General features: G+C 48.0%; 1 protein-coding gene across 1 annotated transcript in view; it reads right to left on the bottom strand.

Moving 5' to 3' along the window:
- Positions 1 to 20722, bottom strand: part of SETD2 (SET domain containing 2, histone lysine methyltransferase) — a 69067-nt gene that overhangs the window by 4975 nt on the left and 43370 nt on the right. The window contains exons 13-18 of the mRNA XM_069778408.1: positions 11830 to 11878; positions 11333 to 11513; positions 7345 to 8020; positions 6321 to 6455; positions 5583 to 5722; positions 2793 to 2904 (exon numbers count right to left, since the gene is read on the bottom strand). Coding sequence (XP_069634509.1) covers positions 2793 to 2904; positions 5583 to 5722; positions 6321 to 6455; positions 7345 to 8020; positions 11333 to 11513; positions 11830 to 11878 — 1293 coding nt within the window. The remainder of the gene's footprint in view (positions 1 to 2792; positions 2905 to 5582; positions 5723 to 6320; positions 6456 to 7344; positions 8021 to 11332; positions 11514 to 11829; positions 11879 to 20722) is intronic.

Genomic DNA, 20722 nt, shown 5'->3' on the forward strand with positions numbered 1-20722 from the left:
ATCAAGAAGGGAGCAGATGATGCTCAGAAGCATGTTGAACACACTCCGTAGGAAATAAAATACCCCGGTCGCCGCCGGCACACGCGTTTCGCCAGGGCAAGTGGTGCCCCGCAGCCGGGAGACACCAGGAATAGCAGCAGCAGCTGTCGGATGGCCGGAGCTGCGATGCTGGTGGGTTTAATCTGTCTTGGAAAAGGTGCAGGGTGGGGAGGAGGATGGTAAAAAAATCCAAGGAATGCAGTTGCAATTTCAGGGTGGAAGCATCGTTACGGAGGCGGTGAGCGAGCTATGACCATGGGGGAATTCAACATGATTTCCGTGACCAGGAAAAACCCAACCTTCAGGCAATTCTGGCTGAGAAGAATGAGATTTAGAGTTCTAAAGTGAGTAAGAACCACATCACTGTAAGGTCAGCCAAAGCTGTACGGCCGGTGGTAATTTAGGAATGAGGTATTGACGGCTTCAGAGAAGTTTTGCACCTGAAAATAGGGATTTGGAGGTTTGAGTGAGCAGCCAAAACTCCTGGCAGAAGTAGCTGGCTCACATCTGCCCCGAGGTGAAGCCCTTTGAGCATCACCCCAGTCCTCAGCACCTTTTTTATCCCAAACGTTTTGACTCTGGCATGTAAACGCCTGCCCGCATTTACAGAAGCATCTTTCCTTGCTGCTCCCTTTGCAGTCGCAGGCACTGCCGAGAGCCTTAAAAGTCCATAGAAAAAAGACTCCCAAGCTGCAAAGCACCAGCACTACATTTTCTTGCTCAGAAGAGCCCAACCTTCTTCTCACCACTTTGTTCTCATCGAAGGGATGTTCCCCAGTATCTCCAGGCTGGTCCGCACCACTAAGCTTTAGCTCGTACAGCTACAGCAGCAAATCCCTCCATGGGGATGCACTTCACAGCTATTCCACATTAATAAAACCTCGCCTTAAAGCCTAAAATGAAGGTCTGTTTGCTAAATAGGTTCTCGTGTCTCGCTCCACACGCCGATATCCTTCAACAACAATTTGCAACCCAAACCCAGAAGCAACAGGCAAGTGCAGATAAACTAGGATCGACCCAAGGCAAGCACACAGCAAACCCTTCCCATCGAAGCAAAACACACTGTAGAAAACAGGCAAATTAGGAATATTTGTTGTTCTTTTTGCCTGAGTCATCTGGAGTGTTCAGAAAGCTGCGTGGGGTCAGTTCTTAATGCTTTTGCTGAGCACAAAAAAGTGAGGCATCAGCCAGAGCAGGGCAGCGCAAGGTTGCTGCACGCTACTGAACCCAAAGCTCACCGAAGGGATCCAGCAAGCCCCAGCGATCCCAGGACACTTGCGTGTTTATGAATCCTCCCAGTGCCGTGACATATTTGCTCCTTTGCCTGTCGAGGATTCCAGAACCACAGGGGATGCCAGCAGGGTACATGTGATGCTGACCCAGGGACAAAAATCATTTAAAAGGCTTTTCTGGATTTCTCTGCAGAAGTAAAGGCTCCTCAGCTGAGCACCGTGTGCCAACTCTTAGTTCATTTTCTAATTAACTTTTTTACAGGGACATAAATATTTGTCAATAATATAGTTTAAGTGAAGTCACCAGGAATCCCGGCTGAAGTACTTGGAGGCTTTACAGGGATTGGGTTAACCCTTAGGATCCTGGCAGCACATGGGAAAGGTGATGGCAGCAGAGCGGGACGTTCCTGGGCATTGTAGGACAGACAATGCCTTCAGTACCCACAGCAAAATCAGTCCTGGGTAGGTGGGTATCACCCAAGCATCGACAGAATTGCTCCCCGAGAGTTACAACCTGACAAACCTTTCTTTCCACAGCTCTTCTCTCTTCTTTTTAGGGAATCAGAAAGGTATATAGGGTAATTTATCTATAGGGGCTCAGCAACCGCTGCTCAGACTCTGCCCTCCCTGCTTTGCAAGGGCTGGCAGAGCTGGAAACCTGCGCTAATGGCAGACGTGTCCTCCAAGGAGGCTCAGTCAAGTCCCCTCCTCCCAAGCACCAGGGTAGATGTGGCCGCAGAGGGACCTAACTGGAAATCAAGCCCCATTTGGAAAGCAGCTCCATCCTCACAGGCGTTACCTTTGGCAGCAGAAGCAATGGAGATGCTGCAGCACTCACCAGGAAAGCAGAAAGGCAGCTGGTGGTGGAAGCCAACACAGAGCTCCCAGCTCCTCTGCTTCTGCTGCTGCACCGTTAGTTTTTCCTTTTTCAACGTTATTCCACCTCATGCCCCTTTTTTTGGCGAGTTATAAGGTCACCTCCACACATGAGGTTGCAGTGATGCTTGGAATCCAGGGCAGAACATTAGCTGCCCCCCAGGTAAGTCCTGCATTCACCCAAGCTGCAGTCAGCACAGCCCGAGAGGTGAACAAAGGAGCACCGGGGTCTTTACCAAGCCAGCACCCAGAAGGATCAGGAGGTGAGAGCACAACGAAAATCTCTGCTCGACTATTTGTCACCACCGCAAAACCTGGCAGCAACAAAGGGAAGCTGCTCTTCAGCAGCTACCGGGCAGCACAGCGTATTTCATCAGGTATTTCACAGTGGCAAGAGAAGAACAACTTAACTCCGTTAATTCTCTACCACTATTTTAAAGCACAAAAAAATGGTGGCCCCATGGTCAATATAGCCACTACAGCTTATCTTAGTTTGCTGCTGTCCCTCCATCACCCTCCCAAGTCAGTACCAACCCCAACAACAGCCCTGGTGTTCACTGCTCCTACTCTGCAGGACAGGATTATCCCCATGGTCTGTCCAAGAGATGTTAACGCTGAGTTTCTCTCGCTGACCCCCGCGCTTACCTTCATGGGGTTTTCATCGTACGTTGGGGTCCCGAGGTCCATTTCAGCTTCGTGTTCAAGGCTGGCGTCATCCCCTGGGCTGTCCCAGGTAGGAGGGTCCCACTGGGTTTGCCTGGAGGAAGACAGACAGACCATTGTCACTCTTAAAAGTAACCGGTACCTGCTTATCAATTGCTCCATCAACTGGGACATCACGTCTCCATCAGTCATCAAAACTCTTAACGGGGTTGTAACGCATGGCCTTATCTTGCTATTAATGATGAGGTTAAGTAGGCTTCCAAGGTGGAGGAGGCTAAAGCCGAGCAAGAAGAACTTAAAAAACGGAATTTGCATGATTTTCTAGCACTGATGACACTCAATGTGGGATCAAGGGAAGTTTGTCACAGGCATGAAATAAATAAATAAAGGCAGTAAATAAAGAGGGTCAGTGATTCTGGCAAGGAAAGATGGGAGACATCACAGCAGAGACCTTGGGAAAGGTACTGCTTCCTGCAGAGCAAGGGGCAGCTGTTGGTACCTTGAGCTAAGCGTTCAGCCACAGGTATCTCATTGTGGAAAGGACACAGACCACAGATCTTGAGAAAGACCACAGGAATGAGCAGGAGCTTGAAAGGATGGATGGGCAGATGACATGAAGCTCATCCATATGCTAGAAGAGGCTAAACGCACGGCCAGAGCTCTTCTTGGCTCACTGCACGCGGGAAGCACCATTTCTCCAGAAACATCTTGGCTGAGATGGGAAAAGCCATCAGAGCCTGCTCGGGCTCAGCAGGCCAACAAGCAGGGAAGAGCCCCACCATGCTCAAACCAGGGAAGGATGGGGAGAACTGGTCTGGATTTCCTCAAGGTGGGGAAGAGAGGAGTGGGCAGCCATCGGCATCCCAGAGCAAATACAAGACAGTGCCGGGGAGGAAAACCACAGACCAGGGCAGGAACACAACCAGGAGAAATGGGGGCCAGCAGGACAGACCGCTGTCTTTGCAGGACTAGGGCGAGCATGGGACTCTCCCTCAGGTGAGAGGACTCACTCACAAACAGACTAAACAAGAGGGATGCAAAGGACAGATCTCCAGACCTCGTTAGGTTTGGAGGTCACCTAACATGGCAACTATTTTCCATCTCTAGACTCTGTGTGAAGCCCCGATGTGCACTCTTCAGCTCAATACAAAGAAATCCTGAAAGCCTGCATCAAAAGAAGCTGCCAGTTTGAGTTTCTCGAGGTTTCTGACCTGTATCAGAAACCCTGTCCCACTTCAGGGCGTTTTACTTTTCAGGATGTGCTGGGGGGAAGAACGAAAGTCTTATTTCAATGAGCCCCCATGTGCTTCATCCTGCTACTTAATTCTCCAGATACTGCTGAATATCCCTGACCTTGGACCACTATTAATTTGATTGCCAAGTAGAATGAAATATTAAAACAAGACAGCATATCAACAAGTAAGATTTGCTCTCCTCTACTGGCCTCATCCTTTTGGAAAATATACAGTTAAAAAGAAGGATTGAAAGAAATCTTCCAGCATGTGTTCCTCAAAGAAGTTCAAGATTAATTATATTCAATTAGTGGCTTCTCAAGTAGCTGCAGAAGATGCACGGAGGAGGCATTCCTCGCCAAGGGGGAAGGCTCAGTTGGGTCTCCTCATCTCCTTGCAAGACTTCCAAACCACGGCACAAATTACAAATTCCTGCTCGACTGTTTTCTTTTTCTTTCTGGAGTTTGAAGGTCTTCTGCACTGCCCTTGGTGCACCTCTTGATGTGGAAGGTAGCAGGAAGGAGTCCAAACAGGAGACTGAAAAGATCAATCGAAGCAGAGATATGTGCACAAGTAACAAAAACTGACATCAAGACAGTCAAGACATGGAAGAAAATACTGAGGTTTAACCCTTTAGAGAGATGGATCCCCATACAGAAAAAAAAGTCCTTTCCAGAAGCCTAAAATTCATGATACTCATTTTAGATAAGTTCACAGGTATTGATCCAAAAAACCTGGTGCCTTCCAAAACTGATCGCAAAGGTGTGGGAAAAACACCGGGAAACTCTATTTCTTGCTCCAGAACAGACCAGAGGTTTGAAGATGGAAAAAAAAATGAGGGTGAGAAAACAAACCCTTTGATGCCGCACACCACAGATCATGGCTGATCTCTGAGCCACCAAAGACCTCCTGTTCATATGGCGTGCCCACCGCAACGTTCGTACGCATGTTAAAGCCTCCACAGACAGGGGTTATTTGCTTGGCACCGCTGCCAGAGCCGCACGGGTGTTTCAGAGCACGAGCGGCAGACAAGGTCTCTCTCCGCCTGTTAATTCTGCTGCCATTTCAGCACCATGTGGGGCATGGCGTGTTCTGGCAGAGCGATGGGAACCAAAGATGATGTCAAAAAAAACAAAATCCAACTTGACCAAGATGCTGGGGAGAAAGACGTTGCTTTGATGGGATTTTTTTTTTTTGCAATGCGATGTCAGAAGTGGAGCTCCTCACCACCGTGTTATCACACCGGGTTACAACTCGATGCACAGCTGAAGTCATCATTTGTAAGGAAATCGTTTGCCATCATCACACTTCTGCTTGCAGAAAACGGGGCTCTATCCCCAGGCCACATTTATGGAGATGAAGGAAAGGTTTTGAGCAATCTCAGCCTCCCACACACCCAGCTAACGAGCAGCACCCCGCCAGCTGCCTAACGAGACACCAAGGGCTGACCATCCATTTCTCTTACACCCAATCCCTTTGCTTGAGCCATCAAACTCCAAGCCCGAAGCAGCCATCACGCTTACCTTGTTATCACACTCACCTTGTTACCACATGGTAGTAGTAGATCTTTCCCTCTGGATCTCGGGCTGTTTTCCAGTTGGGTGGGAGGACAATTGTTTTGGGTTTTGGAGGGGATGGTGGAGGCAAGTCCAGGAGGTTATTGGTCACCACAAGCTCTGGCTGAAAATAGCACAAAAGGGATGAAGAGAAAGACATGAGTGGCTGTGAGGGTGGTCAGAGCAGCCCTGACAGCTCTTTCCCCCACGACAATGACTTTGTTGAAGGTAAAACTTAAAAACGACATTAGTATTGGCCCAGGAAGTAGCGAGGACAGTATCTTTCTCTAGTTCTTCATCAAACATCCCAAGCACCCACTCGACCACACCCTGAGCTTGTAATACAGCCATTTTGCTACCCGTGCTCTTAAATCCTCCGTGGTGGATGCCATAACCACCATTTCTGATAGATGGGCTTCAGAAGTGAAAGCAGGACATGGAGCTCCCATGCACCCACCCATACACAGCCTCCTCAGATGCGCTGGCAGAAAGCCCGAACACAACATGATCTGGGCTCAAAACCCCCAAAAATATGTCTGCTGCCCACATCCAGCCTGGACAGCAGCATCCCAAAGGCTGCCAGCATGCTGCCGCATGGGAAACTCCTCCGGCTGGTACCACCAACGCTTTCACAGAATCCAGAAGCCATGGCAAATCACAGAAACCCAAAGCAGATGTAGTAGATGAACACTCCCTATCTTTTCTGAGCCACCAAGCCTTACCTGCTGGATGGGCTGAGGCTGCCCAGCTGCGACGATTGTAGTTACTGCTGTCGGTGGCTGCACTATGACTCCCTGCGGATGAGCCGTGTAAATCTGCTGGCCCTGGATGTACTGGAGACCTGGCTGGGCATAACTCTGAAACAGAGCACAGGGAACCACAAGTCAGCTTGCTTTACCAAAAAACCCTTTGCTGGAAGACATGGTACAGCTTCCCTTACTGGGAAGCAAACAGCAGAGGCAAGAAGAGGATAATAGTCCTCGAGGACTAGTGGAAGATAACTTCCAAACCAAACAACAATAACCAGTGACTGAGGCAGGGTTCAAGCAAACGATCTTCATATACAATTGGCCTATTTGCTATCGCAGGAGTCGTACAATTGCCTACATCTTGCTTTTAGGAAGAACTAGGCATTGCTGAACGCCAATATCCTTGTTAAGGAAGACAAAGTAAAAGGAGACAGCACTTCAGCATGGTCATTCGGAGCTCAAGGCTGAGCCTGATGGAAAGGGACATGTAATTCAGAGAAAACAGATAAAAAAGGTTGATCTGTTGGGTTTTTTGGTTGGTTTAAGTCATACAAAAGCTGGTAGCTCCAGACCCTGCTTCCCAAGGTCAACAGAAGGCAAGCTCACACCTCCATGTTTTACTGCTTACTTGGTCAGTGACAGTGGAATCTCTTACACAGAAATATCCGTTCACCAGAATCAACAATCAAGAAAACAATAAAAAATAACTTTTATAAATAGGTTAAAAAAAGTCTCTGCAAGCTGTGAACTCCTGCTTGGCCCCAACAATTATGACATATGGCATTTGTACATGGAAAATACCCTGCCTAAATGTGCTTTTGTCAGACTCATGCATAGTAAGTTATCTGAGAAGTGCTACTTCAGCTTAATATTAGAGCAAAGTGGGATGCTCTCATATTAAGAACACTAGCAAAGACTGAGCAAATAAATTGTACCAGGCTGGTACTCTTCATTTTGTGGGTGTTTTGTGCCACACTGTGTCTGAAATGGAAATTACCTGTACAATCGGTGGGGTCGTCTGTGAGTAGGGGGATGTCACACCGTAAACGGTCTGACAGGTCTGTCCTTGGTAATATATGGCTGGTTGGGACTGGGCTGGTGAGTACTGCTGTTGTACAGCTACAGTCTGCTGGCTGGAATCCCAGACTCCGTAGCTCTGGCTCTGCACCGGTCCCGGTGCAGCCACGGGCAGGACGGCCACGTTGGGTTCTTGATGGACCACGGTATCGCTTTGTGCTACATACTGTGGAGTTGTAACCTCCATCGTTGTTGCTACATGTTGGACTACTGGTACCGGCTGAGGAGTAGTTAGGGTTGGTTCCACCGTGTGCCCAACCAAAGTCTGCGGGTGCTCGTACGCCGCTGGCGAGCACATCGAATCCATGGTGGGCGTGGGCAGCAGCACCTTGCCAGCGTTGGGGTTGCTGGGGTCTACATAGGCTTGCATGGGGTAGCCAGGCGGGTAGCCGATAAAGCTGTGGTGGGGCGTGCCATAGCCCATGGAGTCGTAGGGCAGGGGGGACGTCATCCCCAGGTTTTGCAGTTGCTGTTGCTGTTTCTGGGCTTCCCGCTGGGCGACCTCCTGCTCAAACAGCTTCCTGCGCTCCTCCGTGGACAGCTTATTGCGATCCTTAAGCCGGACTTTCTTCTTCGAAGATGCTGGTGTGTCATACCTGGGAGAGAAAGAAAAGAAAAGGCTTTGTGAGACCTCAGAAACCTGCAGGTCCAGGGCTCCAGCAGTAAAAGGGCCATCACTGACGGTGGCAGACCTGGGGGGACCCAAATGCCCAACAGCAGCATCAACTCCTAAAAACATTCATTTGTTTTCAGCTGCTTGACCAACCGTGGCAACACATAGAGAGGAGAAACACCCACTGGTCCTGCTCATCCATGAGCAAGGAGCCAGGGCAGAGGATGAGCTAAGTGGTGCCACTGGATTTATACACTTCAGTTGGTGCTGAAGCTAACGGAGATGCAAAGATGCAGCAGAGGTAGTCTGGAGGACCTGCTAGGCAGCACCAAGATACCCGGAGAGGGGAAGCAACATCTCCAGGACCAACAGGGAACCCAAGGAGAGGGCAGAATAAGCAGGGTGCCCCCAAACAGGCTGAGTACCCATGCTGGAGACCCTCTGTCATGGTTTCCCAAAGCAGGACCACTGAAGAACGGTTTTGGAAGAGGGTCTCCAAACAGAAAGCACAGCTCTCACCACAGCATCTTCACCCCCAAAGACCAGGCCAGCTCAGCGATGGGGAAAGCACCCCATCTTTCTCAACTAAGGACTCCGCCTTAGACACTGCGTGTTTGCAGACATGACAAAGAACAAGGGAATTACAAACAGCACGTCTCTGTTTAGAGTTATGCTATTTACTAGACCACAGATTCAGCTTAAAAAATAATAAAGTGTGGATGGATTTTTTAAATTCTTTTTTACAAATAAGAATTTTCATCCCGAGATGCAGAGCAGCTGGAGGGATTTTTCCAAGGAGTTAAAGAAGAAAAAAAAAAAAAAAAGCCTAAGGACTTTGATCAAACCTCAACCATGGAAAATTTCAGATCAAAGGTGGATATTTTGAGAAGTTATGAGTGTGGTAAAACAGGGATTACAAGCAAAAATGCTTTGCAGCCCTAATATAATGGATTCTACAAAGCATCCAGTATATTCTCTATATACTCGCTTTATGTTCATGCGTTCCATTTACATATCAAAAGCACATTGCTACCAACAGATACACTTAAGATGTTCCCTCGTGTTCCCAGAGTAGCTGCAAGGATCTGTTAATGTGAACCTTATTGACGTGAAGAGTTTGATTTCAATAATTAAAGTCTTTCCTGGCACTGCCTGGAGAGTTTACACGAGAGGCAGCCGGCGTGAAGGGACGGGCAGAAGAAAACCGAGGGTTTAGCATCAAGCAAGCCAGCAATGCTCTTCTGTTTGCTCTGCTCCTCTTTCCACCTATTTTATTATTTTGTCTTATTAAATCCTTCATATAACCAAGGGGGACAGCCAGAGCGGGAAGAGCATCCTCAGGGAAGGATGCCAGCACCCCAGTCCTTCTCCTGGCGAGCACCACTCACTGATGAGGACATGGCTGCAGGAGGGAAGAGCCAGAGCAGGCGACTCCTTGCCCACAAAAGAGCTTGTTCTATTTAAAATAACACAAAAGATACGCTATTTATTCCATCCTTCTTCGTATCTCTTGACACACCGCCGTTACTCAGCTCCACGTCTAGCCCCAGACCTCAGTGATGCTTCCATCCCCCAAATGGCTAATTACAGTAGTATAGATTTACATTACAGTATTATAGATTTACGTCTTATTTTTTATCCAGATGTTTTAAAGTTTCCCAGCACAACTCAATACGAGGACAAAACTCTCCTCGTCTGGCTGACTCACTACCCATTGTTCCCTAATTACTAAGTGGCTTTAGATCCTATTTAAGAGGGACAACAGAAAACTGACTTCTTTAAAGGAAATTCCTCAGTATTCTTACTGCCTTTAACATGAGCTGAAGTCTCCCTGAAATGCAAGACGTGGAATATTTTCCTTCTCTTAATTAAGAAGCAACTTTCAAGGGAGGAAAACGAGCATCTGGTAGCAAGCAGCCGCTGATTCACGCACTGTGTTGGACCAGCCCTGCCACCACCATCACCTCTATCGCTCCTTCGGCCCCTGGGAAGGTTTGGCTGTGCCCGGTCACACGCTCGCGGGGTGCTGGGGAATAACCCTGGGAGCCAGCGCAGGCTTGGGCGCTCTAAAAGCGCTGAATCTATAGGAAAAGGAAAAGGCAGCTTTCGGTGGCTGCCAGGGTTGTTGCAGCGATCCAATTCTCACTTAAAATCCTGAAGAACAGCTAATAATTAAAAATATTTTTTGCTTCTGCTTGTTCCTTGAACCGGCCAACTCATTAAGACAAAAGACGTCTACATTTCAGTTATCTAGCCCTTATCCTTACTCTTCCAAACACTCATCCCACCAGACCTTAGCAGAAGTATTTCACGTGGAAGGGCACAACTCACGCTAGTGCAACACAAATGGGTTGCTTTCGTTTTCTACTTTATTTTCAGCATCTGTGTGCACTGTAATTTAAAGTATTTTGTACTTTCACTGGAGCTTATAGACTTCATGCCTTGTTTCCCTAGACATCCTGCATTTAAAAATCTTTTTTTTATAAGATGTAAGTAAATTTGAAGTCCCCGCTCTCCCTTGTATCCATTACTTGCAAAACATATGCAGGGTAGGTGGGACTCCATCGGGCAATGGAGCACCCACAAAAAAGAAACACAAGGTAAAACCACCACAAGGTTTTTAAAGCTTAAGAGGTGCTTTCTCAGCCGAGGCAGCACGATGCCGCCACTCCCAGGGAAGACAGGAGACACAGCATCAGCTTGGTGGGGTCATACCTACCTGGACCACTTTCCTTGCACTCAATGGTTTGGGGGGATATTGACTCAGTCAAGGAAGTTGTTTTGTGTTTGAAATCCTGTTTGGCTTGGGTACTGCTAGCTCTTGTACAGGTACAGGCTTCCTCGTTTAAGTTTAGAATAATCCCCACGTGCACTGGGGAGAGGTGGATTAGAAGAAGGGAATGGGTTTTGAAGGACTCAGAAGACGTCTCTGCATTAGGAGGGCTATATCCCTCATTTCTGTGCGAGAGCTGGATATAGCTTCCCTTGTCACCCACCTAATTCCCAAAAAGTGCCTCAAGACAAAGGTGTAGGTTATCTGAAGATGAAGGTGTAGGTTATCCAAGAGGAGAGGCCACCTAACACCTAGGAGCCACCCAGCTCCAGCCAGGGAATGCATCTCACCACACACATGGGATTCCTCTACAAAAAAATTTCCTTCCCCATCCCTGGGTGTTTTCAAAGATCACCAGAACCATTTTTCCCAGAGTTTTTACCCAGGACTACTGCAGATCCGACACTCCCAGCCCAGAGGTCAGATCCTCAGCCCTGCCACCACTGCCACTAGACAACTTGCCTGTCCTCCGGCCTCTTCGTTCCTCGCTCATACGCTGAAGATGGAGGGGACAACGAGTCTCTCCGTCTCTTCTTCTCTTTACTCTGGCTCTGCCTCTCGGGATCCCGCTCTCTACTCAGGATGGGGTTCTTCGGAGTAGGAGTCTGATCCCTGTGGCCCGCTGTCTCTCTCCCACGGTCAGCTGTTGGGGAAAACAGGTAAAAGGGAGAGAACTTTCATAATTCAGAGTATTGCTAGCTCCCCTCTCTTGCAGTTTCAGTAGCTTCTGTCAGTCAACAGCATCTTCATTCAAACAAGTTATAGGTTGCCCCATATCAGCCTCAGGGCTACATTTCCCATCACCCACTGCTTAGATTATCTTCCGTATTTACAGGAGCTGTTTTCAAGGAGTAGGAATGCCAAGCTATGAAGGCAGAGCATCTCTTGACAACCCAGACTGGGAAAATTAAGTGGTTTCATAGGAGCAGAGCGATACATGGGAAAACGTGAGTACATACCACTGTTCTCCTTTTCTGCTTGACTCTTCTTCGGGATCCGGTACACCTCCTGCAAAGCAAGCCAGAAGCAGGGTCAGAGTTTCAGCCGCTCACAAGAACAACCCCAATAACTATGGGGCTGCAAGAATTATAACATAGCACTAATAATTTAGCAATTCAATCACAATTTTAGAAGAAACCGAAAAAAAAGGGTCTCTCTAAGCAAAGTTCTGGTTTTAGGCAAATTATTGCAGTGCTTTCTATATATTGCCTCTGATCAGCATTTCACGTTTGATGAGTTTGGGTGGCTTTTTGGGCCAAGTGCTACAAGCAGTGCTGCAGGATGTAAGCTGGCCCTCCCATCCACACGCTACAAGTACCTGAACTTGCAGCTCTGCCAGAATAGCAAGCAAACGATTTTTGCAATTAAACAAGCTACCTTCCAGGTGCAAAATTGTGCTTTTCTACCTCTTATTTTGTCAGCCCTGGTGTTCCCACAGTGAGCACAGCCAGCACAGATCCCAGTTGAGTCTCGGTTTGTCGGGGTGTCTAAGGCCACTGATCCCTGCCCTGGCAAACACAGCTGAACACAGGCACCTGACCTGTCCTCTAACGACACCGCAGTGATGTGCCTGTCTACCACCAGCACCTGAAGACCTCTCATTGTACCTGTCCTGGTCTTCAAGGCAGTTTCAGGTAGTCCTGCGCAGAGCAGGGAGTTGGACTCGATGATCCTTATGGGTCCCTTCCAACTTGAGATATTCTATGATTCCACGACAGCCACAGTTTCACCACATTGGAGAAAATAGACACAGGGTCCACCATGTTTCCCATGATGTTCCCCAGATCCAACGCTTGACGTTGGAGCACCCCGAGGGAAATGAGCAGGAGGCCATCTCCCAGGTCTGAGTAAACCCCTTTGACCAAGCACCTATCAAAGGCTGCTGAGATCAGCTACCAAGGACCACCACCCCTTCTCCTACGGCAGACAACTCCGCACCCCGCTGCTTATCCTGCTCTGGGGTCCTCAGCACAGGAGAGACATGGACCTGTTGGAGCGGGTCCAGAGGGGGGACACAAAGATGATCAGAGGGCTGGAGCACCTCTCCTGTGAGGAAAGGCCAAGAGAGTTGGGGTTGTTCAGCCTGGAGAAGAGAAGGCTCCGGGGAGACCTTACTGCAGCCCTTCAGTACTTAAAGGGGGCTTATAAGAAAGATGGGGACAGAATTTTTAGCAGGGCCTGTTGTGATAGGACAAGGGGTAATGGTTTTAAACTAAAAGAGGGTAGATTCAGACTAGATCCAAGGAAGAAATTTTTGATAATGAGGGTGATAAAACACTGGACCCAGTTGCCCAGAGGGGTGGTAGATGCCCCATCCCTGGAAACATTCAAGGCCAGGTTGGACAGGGCTCTGAGCCTGATCTAGTGGAAGATGCCCCTGCTCATGGCAGGGGGTTCAGACTAAATGACCTTTAAAGGTCCCTTCCAACCCAAACCATGCTTTGATTCTATGATTCTTTTTTATATCAAGCCATATCACCCAGCTGAGCACCAGGCACTAGCCCTTTGAAGAAGCATCATGTCCCAGATAACCTGCAACTACCAAAGAAACTCACCTTTCCCATGCATTAAGCAGCCTCCCTGCACCCAATGGCTTTTTATATCCACATTTTGGCTAAGAAAAATATATTTACATTACATATATATAAGAAAAATATATTCTGAGTCCTGTGTTTCAGCCTAAGAAAATATATTTTCCTTTGGTCAAATAAATGAAAGTATAAGAAACCCTGTTGTGATCTGTTCACAAGACACAACCACTTCAAAAGCACTACTGAAGGTTAAAAAAAAGTGATTTGGGCCCAGATTCGGGGGTTTTTTAAATATTTTTGCTTCTCTGTGGAGCTTGAACACAACACAGCAAACATGCACAGTTTGAAGCATCTGCAAATACGCTATCATGTGTGCTGTGACCTCTTCCAATGCTAAGAGGCACTAGGAGTCTGTAAACACGCCCTTTTTAAATTTTTCAAATTAATTTACACATTTGCTATGGATCAAAAGAGGCAGGAGCAGGAAAACCAGATCAGGACAGTCCAGAGCATAGGGGCAGGACACAGAAGCATCGCTAGTGCTCCCCTTTCCCTGTAAACCCTTTTCTTTCTGCAGCCCAGGTGTGCTGCCCATGCCCATGCGGCTCAACCCAAGTCATGCCAAGCTGGGGAACCCCCCCTGACCATGAGGCAGCAGATCCACAGGGACCAGGGCAGGGAGGAAGACTTGTTGAGCCCACAGCCACCGCCTACATGCTCTTAATGCCATAGGGGACCAAGGGCTCAAAGCAAAGCAGGTTACGATGCACATCCAATGCACCTTCTGGATCTTCAAGACCCCCAAGCCCAGCCCTTGCCGTGCCACCAAGTTCCAGCCTGGTTTTGGTCCCCTTCATGCCCCATCCCACTCGCAGCACCGAGGGAATTCTCCATTAAACACACTCAGGCTGTTAGTCATTGCTTGTAGCATTTTTGACCTTCTAATATCTGAATGCTAGCACAATTCCTGGTACTAAGTCACGCATTTCAAACAAACCCATGTTTCTTCTGTCTGTGTTTCAAGGCAGGTCATGATTCAGAAGCCTGAGCAGCACCCAGCTTAGCTCCAAGCCTGCTGGCAGAATAAACTGGGGAGAGGAGATTTCTGCTGACCTGTGGGGCTTATGTTACACAGGTGTTTTTTAACTAGGTTTTGTGTGCCTTCCAAGGGTCTTTAGGGCACCCTCTGACCACCTCCTTTAATTATCCTGTCTGAGCTTTAAGTGTATTGCATTAAACCCCCCGTGTGTCTACTTTCCGTCATTATTATTTGCAGTTACAACCTCTCAGCTGCACCCGCACAGCCCCTTGCCCACACCACTGTCCCCCGAGATTTCTGCCCACGCTGGGTCGGTCCCCAAATGCCACCGACTCAGTCACCCGCGCCGGCCTCCTGGAAGAAACCGAGCCTTTAGCCCAGGATGATGGGGGGGGTTGCAGCCACAGCAATGTCAGAGATTGAGCTGAAGAAAAGGTGCTGCTTTGCAACAGGGAATTACAAGACATGTCATAGCACTTTTGATTATTTATTGCTTTTCTGACCCGCCGGCAGCCCTGGGGTTATGCCTCTTGCTCCGTCCCATCTGCAACTCCAGGCAGAGACAGCACCACAGGAAGAAAGGGGAGAAGAGGAGCCTCAAAGAAAGCAAGCGCCAAAGAGGGCATTTTGCTAATGCATTTTGCTAAGGCGATAGGTAATCCTTTGCAACTTCGAGTTAGTTGAGCCAGGAATCATTTCTCACGTATATATAGATGGCACACTACATGTTGCTGAACCCCAAAAGCCACGTGAGCAGGAATAACTCATCGACACTGTCCCATTAACTTAATAAAACAGGACAGGACTTGAGAATGAAGATTCCTGGACCTATGGTCCTGGTCTTGCAAGTGCTGGGACTGGGATGGCCACAGCTTCACGCGACATCCTTGTTAAATGCCACTGGATTATGCAGCAACAATTATTTCAATGTCATGTTAAGCAACCACATATCACTACAGATTACAAAACAAGTTTTATTAGCACCACTGTGTTTTCAATTGTATTTTTAGTTGCAATATTCTGACACTCAAAGTGTAAATGACATGTAATCTTATTAGAGATGCTAATAATCCTACAGTGCGTAGAATGTATAGAGAGGTTTTACAGCACTACTGACTGTCCAAGTGCTGGTAGCTTGGAAGAAAAAGCTTGCTTTTTTTAATTCCAGTTTGTATACAGCCCTTGTGCTGTTCCCTTCCTGAAGTAATATAGTAGTTCACAAGAACACCCAGTTATATGAAGCAGAATGTGATGAACCAGCTATTTTCTGGCTGAATATGACCAGTATGGTCAGGCAAAAGGAAACAAGACCAAAGAAACCAACTATGAAAAATCAGAGAGGGAAAATGTGGGACATCCCTGATAGAGGTGGCAGCTGCATCCCAAAAAAAGACCATTAATTCATAAAAGATATACTCAGCGCTGTACAAATAAGCTCTTCTGGTGCAGTGTGCTGAGATCCTGGCTTTCCCAGGGCAGGATTTGTGACTTCCTATGACAGGAGATGGAGCAAAGCCAAAACCTCGGTGAAGCCACCTCCCCAAGTGCACGACCATCAGAGCCTCCGAATGGTGTTAATTCTTCATACTTGATACGATGCCACATGCACTGATCATACCTTGATGCCTTGGGGGCAAAAACACCAGGAACCTTTCCTACAGCACTAAAATATCCTTTAATTTAGGGCATGGATGAGGCAGAGGGGAGAAAAAGATGTGTTAAACTGTTATTGAGGGAGTGGAGGCTGCTTCTAGTTGGGTATTTAAAGCTTCCCTATGCTCAGATGTACGAAGCTTTACCTCGACTTGACTCTCAACCTTGTATAGTGTTCACTTTCTAAATAAAATCCCACTTGATTTTTTTAAAGCTGGTTGGAAATTAATCAACCACCATCTCTGCTGGGCTGCCTGGTTGCACCAGATTGCATCACTCATTAGCAATGTCCCCACCTCCAGCACTGGATTTAACAAGAGAGCCCAGGTTTGAGAATCCCACTTTTACTGTGTTAGCAGAAATACCCTGTGCCCCATGGGCTAAGAAAATATATTTTCCTTTGGTGCAATAAATGAAAGTATAAGAAACCCTGTTGTGGTCTGTTCACAAGACAAAACCACTTCAAAAGTGCTGCTGAAGGTTAAAAAAAAAAAAAAAGTTATTTTGGCCAAGATTTTTGTTCTTTTACATATCTATTTTGCTTTTAACTAAATGCAAAGAAACAAGGCAGCAGCTTACTGTTTGGGGTGGGGAGGGATGCAGAAGGAGCCAGCTGGGATAATAAAGCCTATATAATGCTATTTACTTGCCGTCCAGCGGCAGGGACGATTTTGCCTCTTACTGCCTCTTGTGGGAAGGAGCTGACCATGAGCACAGCTTCTGCAGAACAAAAAGCACCCACCAGCAACAGGTTTTCTCTATTTACTTTCTCTCTCCCACGTCAGCCCTCCCCGCCCCAAGTTCATTCTCAGACACACCGCAGAGCAGCACATTCAAAAAAAATCACCCCACGTCTGGGCTGAGTGATGTTCCCATCAGCAGACGAGAAGGTGTGATGAGAAGCCACCAAGCCATGAGATGATGGATGAACCAGCCAGGACAGCTCAAGGACAATGTAGCAGGCAAGTGGAGGGAAGAGATAAGCTAGACCAGCCTCCCCAGCTCCTAAAAAGATTTGTCCCGTTAAAGAGCAGGACGTACAATGGGAAACTACTGGAAAAAAGGGTCAATGGGAATAGAAGGAGGACAGGGGCCACCTTGAGTAAGTGGACTTTGCAAACATGGCACTACCTGTTCCTGCCATGCGTTGCTTTAGGTTCACCATGACATTGAAAGCGCAGCTGCTGAAGCTAAGAAATACAGCGATTTCAACTCAACAGAGGTAACTGAGTCTAAGCTTTGAGGTCAAAGATGGTTGAACGTGTGAGGGGCAAGAAAGCATCTGCCCTCCTTAGGTAGGAGAAAGTATCTTCCTCTGAAAGACATGGCTGTGACCACAGCAACAGGAGGCACTGGAGGGGGAAAATGGGTGAACCCATGGCAGGATCTGTCCCATCAAATTGGATTGCCGTAATGAAGGTCAAGGAGGCTCAAAATACAAGATAATTAAGAACCAGGGAGCAAGCTATATCTTGCTGGAGAGCAGCTACAGATCTACCCAACAGGCTGCAAAGCCTCCAGCATCAGGCTAGTGAAGATGGAGGCAGCAAGAGTCTTTGAACTAGCAACAAACGAAGGAATATGTCAAAATTGCTCCATGAAAACCAGATGGTGGTCAAACCAGACGCAAGCCAGGGGGAACTCCGAAGAAAAGCCTATTTTATTTTTGGAAACGGAAGCTGCTGGCTTTGAGCATGCATAACTGCTAAATCAATGCAACCACCGCTAACAGAGTCCAAATGGCTCTCTACCTTCCAGAACAATTTTTAATGAATTGCACAGAAAATGAAATACAGAAAGAAAAGTGATACAAGTCTGTTACAAAAAAAAGAAAAGGAAAAAACCACAAAACAAAACAGGATTCAGGCTGTCCAGCTGCAGACACAAAACCATCCTTGCCTTGGGAGAGGCAAAGAGAGCTGCAGAACAACCTCAAGACTCAAAGGATGCAGTGGTAGGAAGGGAAGACTGTGCCTAAGGAAACCTTCTCCAGATATATGCCCATTAGCTGCCAATTATTTCTGATTTAATGGGACTAAACTGGAGAAAACCAATGGGCACCAATGATGGGCGTAGGGAAACAAAAGCGCAAGCAGGTAGAGGCTTGTCTTGTGTTCGTGCCAAGGTAAGCACAGCTAGCAAAGGGGTGACCGCTCTTCTACGCCAACCTATGCCAACCCAGCCATGCACCTGTGTTCAAAACCTCTGCCACCTAACCAGAGACCAGGCACATTTCTCCTGGGACCGAGGGGATGAATCCCTCCCCTGGACATAGAGCTGGAAAGCCAGCTGCAGCCTGCCAGAGCTCGCCACATTTGCCAGGGCTTACATGCTCAAAGCCAAGATGACCTGCAGACCGTGTTGTCCCACCTAACTCTGCTCTGGAGTACTCTGAACTCATGTTGTCAATTTGTTGAAGAAACACCACGCAGCAGAATCTGTCCCCTACCAGGCTGGATACTCAGTGCTCCACCAGCCAGGGCTGATCTCCTCTTCCTTGCTTTCCTCCCTCCGGCAATGCTCCTTTCCTCTCTTCCCTCTGCAGCTCCCCATCCCCTCTGCACAAGCATGAAGCTCCAGCACAATGCCAAGGGATGAAGGAGAGCAAGAGAAAGGACTAGTGCCATGACATCCCTGCCTGAAGGCCAAAAAAACCCATCACAAACAAGAGCCTGGCCGCTCACCAGTGCCTATTGTTTTCGCAAACTATTTCTTGCTGTAAATTATAACAAATTATAAGCCTCCTAATTAAAGCACGCGATGTGCGTGCCGGAACAAGAGCCAGTCGCTCCAGGACAGCTTGTCTGGGAACAGGACAGGCAGGAGCAGCTTCACAGGGCTGTCCTACTAAGACACATCAGACGTGATTTGGAAAGACCGTCTCAGAGGAAGATGAAAGCTCAATTTGCCTGGGTCACCCAAGCTCTGCTATCCCTGTTCATGCTGATAATTAAGCTCACAGAACGGGTGTTTTCATTGCAAAAGAGAAAGTCCATCTTGGCTAAAGTTGGGGTAACACCTCAGCCTTGAATTCCAAGCCACTACTAAATACTTGTGAGGCTAGCAGTGTCCAACTAAAACCTTTTAAACCGAAGACACTTGGCTCTTTCAGAAGGTTTTTTCTTACAAAACGATCTTCTCCAACTCACAAGGGCAAGGTCTGGGAATCCTCACAGCTACAACTCCTACCTGTCCCCTCCCCAGAAGGTGAGGGCACCCTCTGCCCACCCAGGGGTGGAGGAAGATGCCAAAAGCTCAGTCCCACCTGCAGCAGAGTGGCACCCAAACCATGCTAGCACAGTGGGACATTCTGCAGCAGCCAGCGCTGCCATGCCAGCTGTGCCCATGCGGCATTAGTCAGTTGGCAGAGCAGGCAGGTTCGCTAAAGGACAAATTTTAGATGTGTAACGGGTCATCGCAAGAAGCTTACAACTTGGGTAGTGGAGCTGCAGGACCTCAAGACCCTGCTTTGGCATAAACGGTGAGGAAACCCCAATGGCCAGACCACCCTGAAACACCAACACTACTGAAGCACATGCTACACTTGAAGCCAAACACACTTTCCTGTCCCTCAGCCTTAGCTACTGAAATGTAAGCCATCAAAAGGATGCTGAGAAAAGCTTGACATGCTTGGTGGTGCTGACCCTACCACTTGTTCCTGTGATGCCAAGAGGGTAGAGCACCGGGTCTGTTGGCCATCACGTCGCCTGTTGCCTCCATCATGGGTTTGGCTGTATGAATCAGTCCACAGAACCTTACCTGAGCGCAATCCTCCGGCTGGAGCGGGCTAAGGCGCCTGGAAGAACCACATTGAACCACCACCTGTGCCCTGCTGGGTGTCCACCAACCAGCCTTTGCCACATAGAGTAAGTTTTCAGCATGGGAGAAGATATGCACCGCTTCCTCAGAGAGCAGGAATGGCGTGCACAAGCCCAGGCTGAAAACTTACCCCGCTGGGGAGTGTGAGTGTGTGTTGCAATGGGTATGTAGCAGTGGCCAACGCTCCTTGTGGGTTAAGGAGTTGGCAGTGTGTGAGCCCTGTAAGCTGAGGACTTACAAGTCCTGTGTATAGAGGTATAGAAAAAGATAGCTCACTTAATCCTTTCATGCCAGGAGTTGGGATTTTCCCGGAGCGACGTCCATTGCCGGCAATGGACGCACCAAAATAACGTCGGCATCAATGAGTTAACCACCTCTGTCCTCTTTTCACCTATTATATTGCTCATGCATCATCCAGCTTCCCAACCATCTTCCCGTTTCTTCACCGTATGCACGCTATGTCCTCTCCCTTCTTCAGCACGGAGTTGAAAATGGAGTTGAGAAAAGGAGACACATGGTCAGCTCCTTGCTGCCCTGAGAAGCTAGATGGAAATGGTTGAAATTACAAGGGGGTCATCAGCAAGACTGGAGAGGACATAGCTTAAGTTACGAGGTTTCAGACCCTCCCACCCCCCCATCCAAGGCCAGTTATTGCAGATGTTCCACCACTTAAAACAAAACCAGCTTTTAAAAAGCTTGGATGTGCTGGAGAAGGCACTTGGCTCTCCTGCCTCTGGGGTGACTGGGTTTTCCAAGGTGACTAACCATCCCCTTCCATCTAAACCATTGCCCTGCCAGCTTAGTCTTTCC

This window comes from Haliaeetus albicilla, chromosome 2 (assembly GCF_947461875.1).
Source record: "Haliaeetus albicilla chromosome 2, bHalAlb1.1, whole genome shotgun sequence".
Lineage (NCBI taxonomy): Eukaryota > Metazoa > Chordata > Aves > Accipitriformes > Accipitridae > Haliaeetus > Haliaeetus albicilla.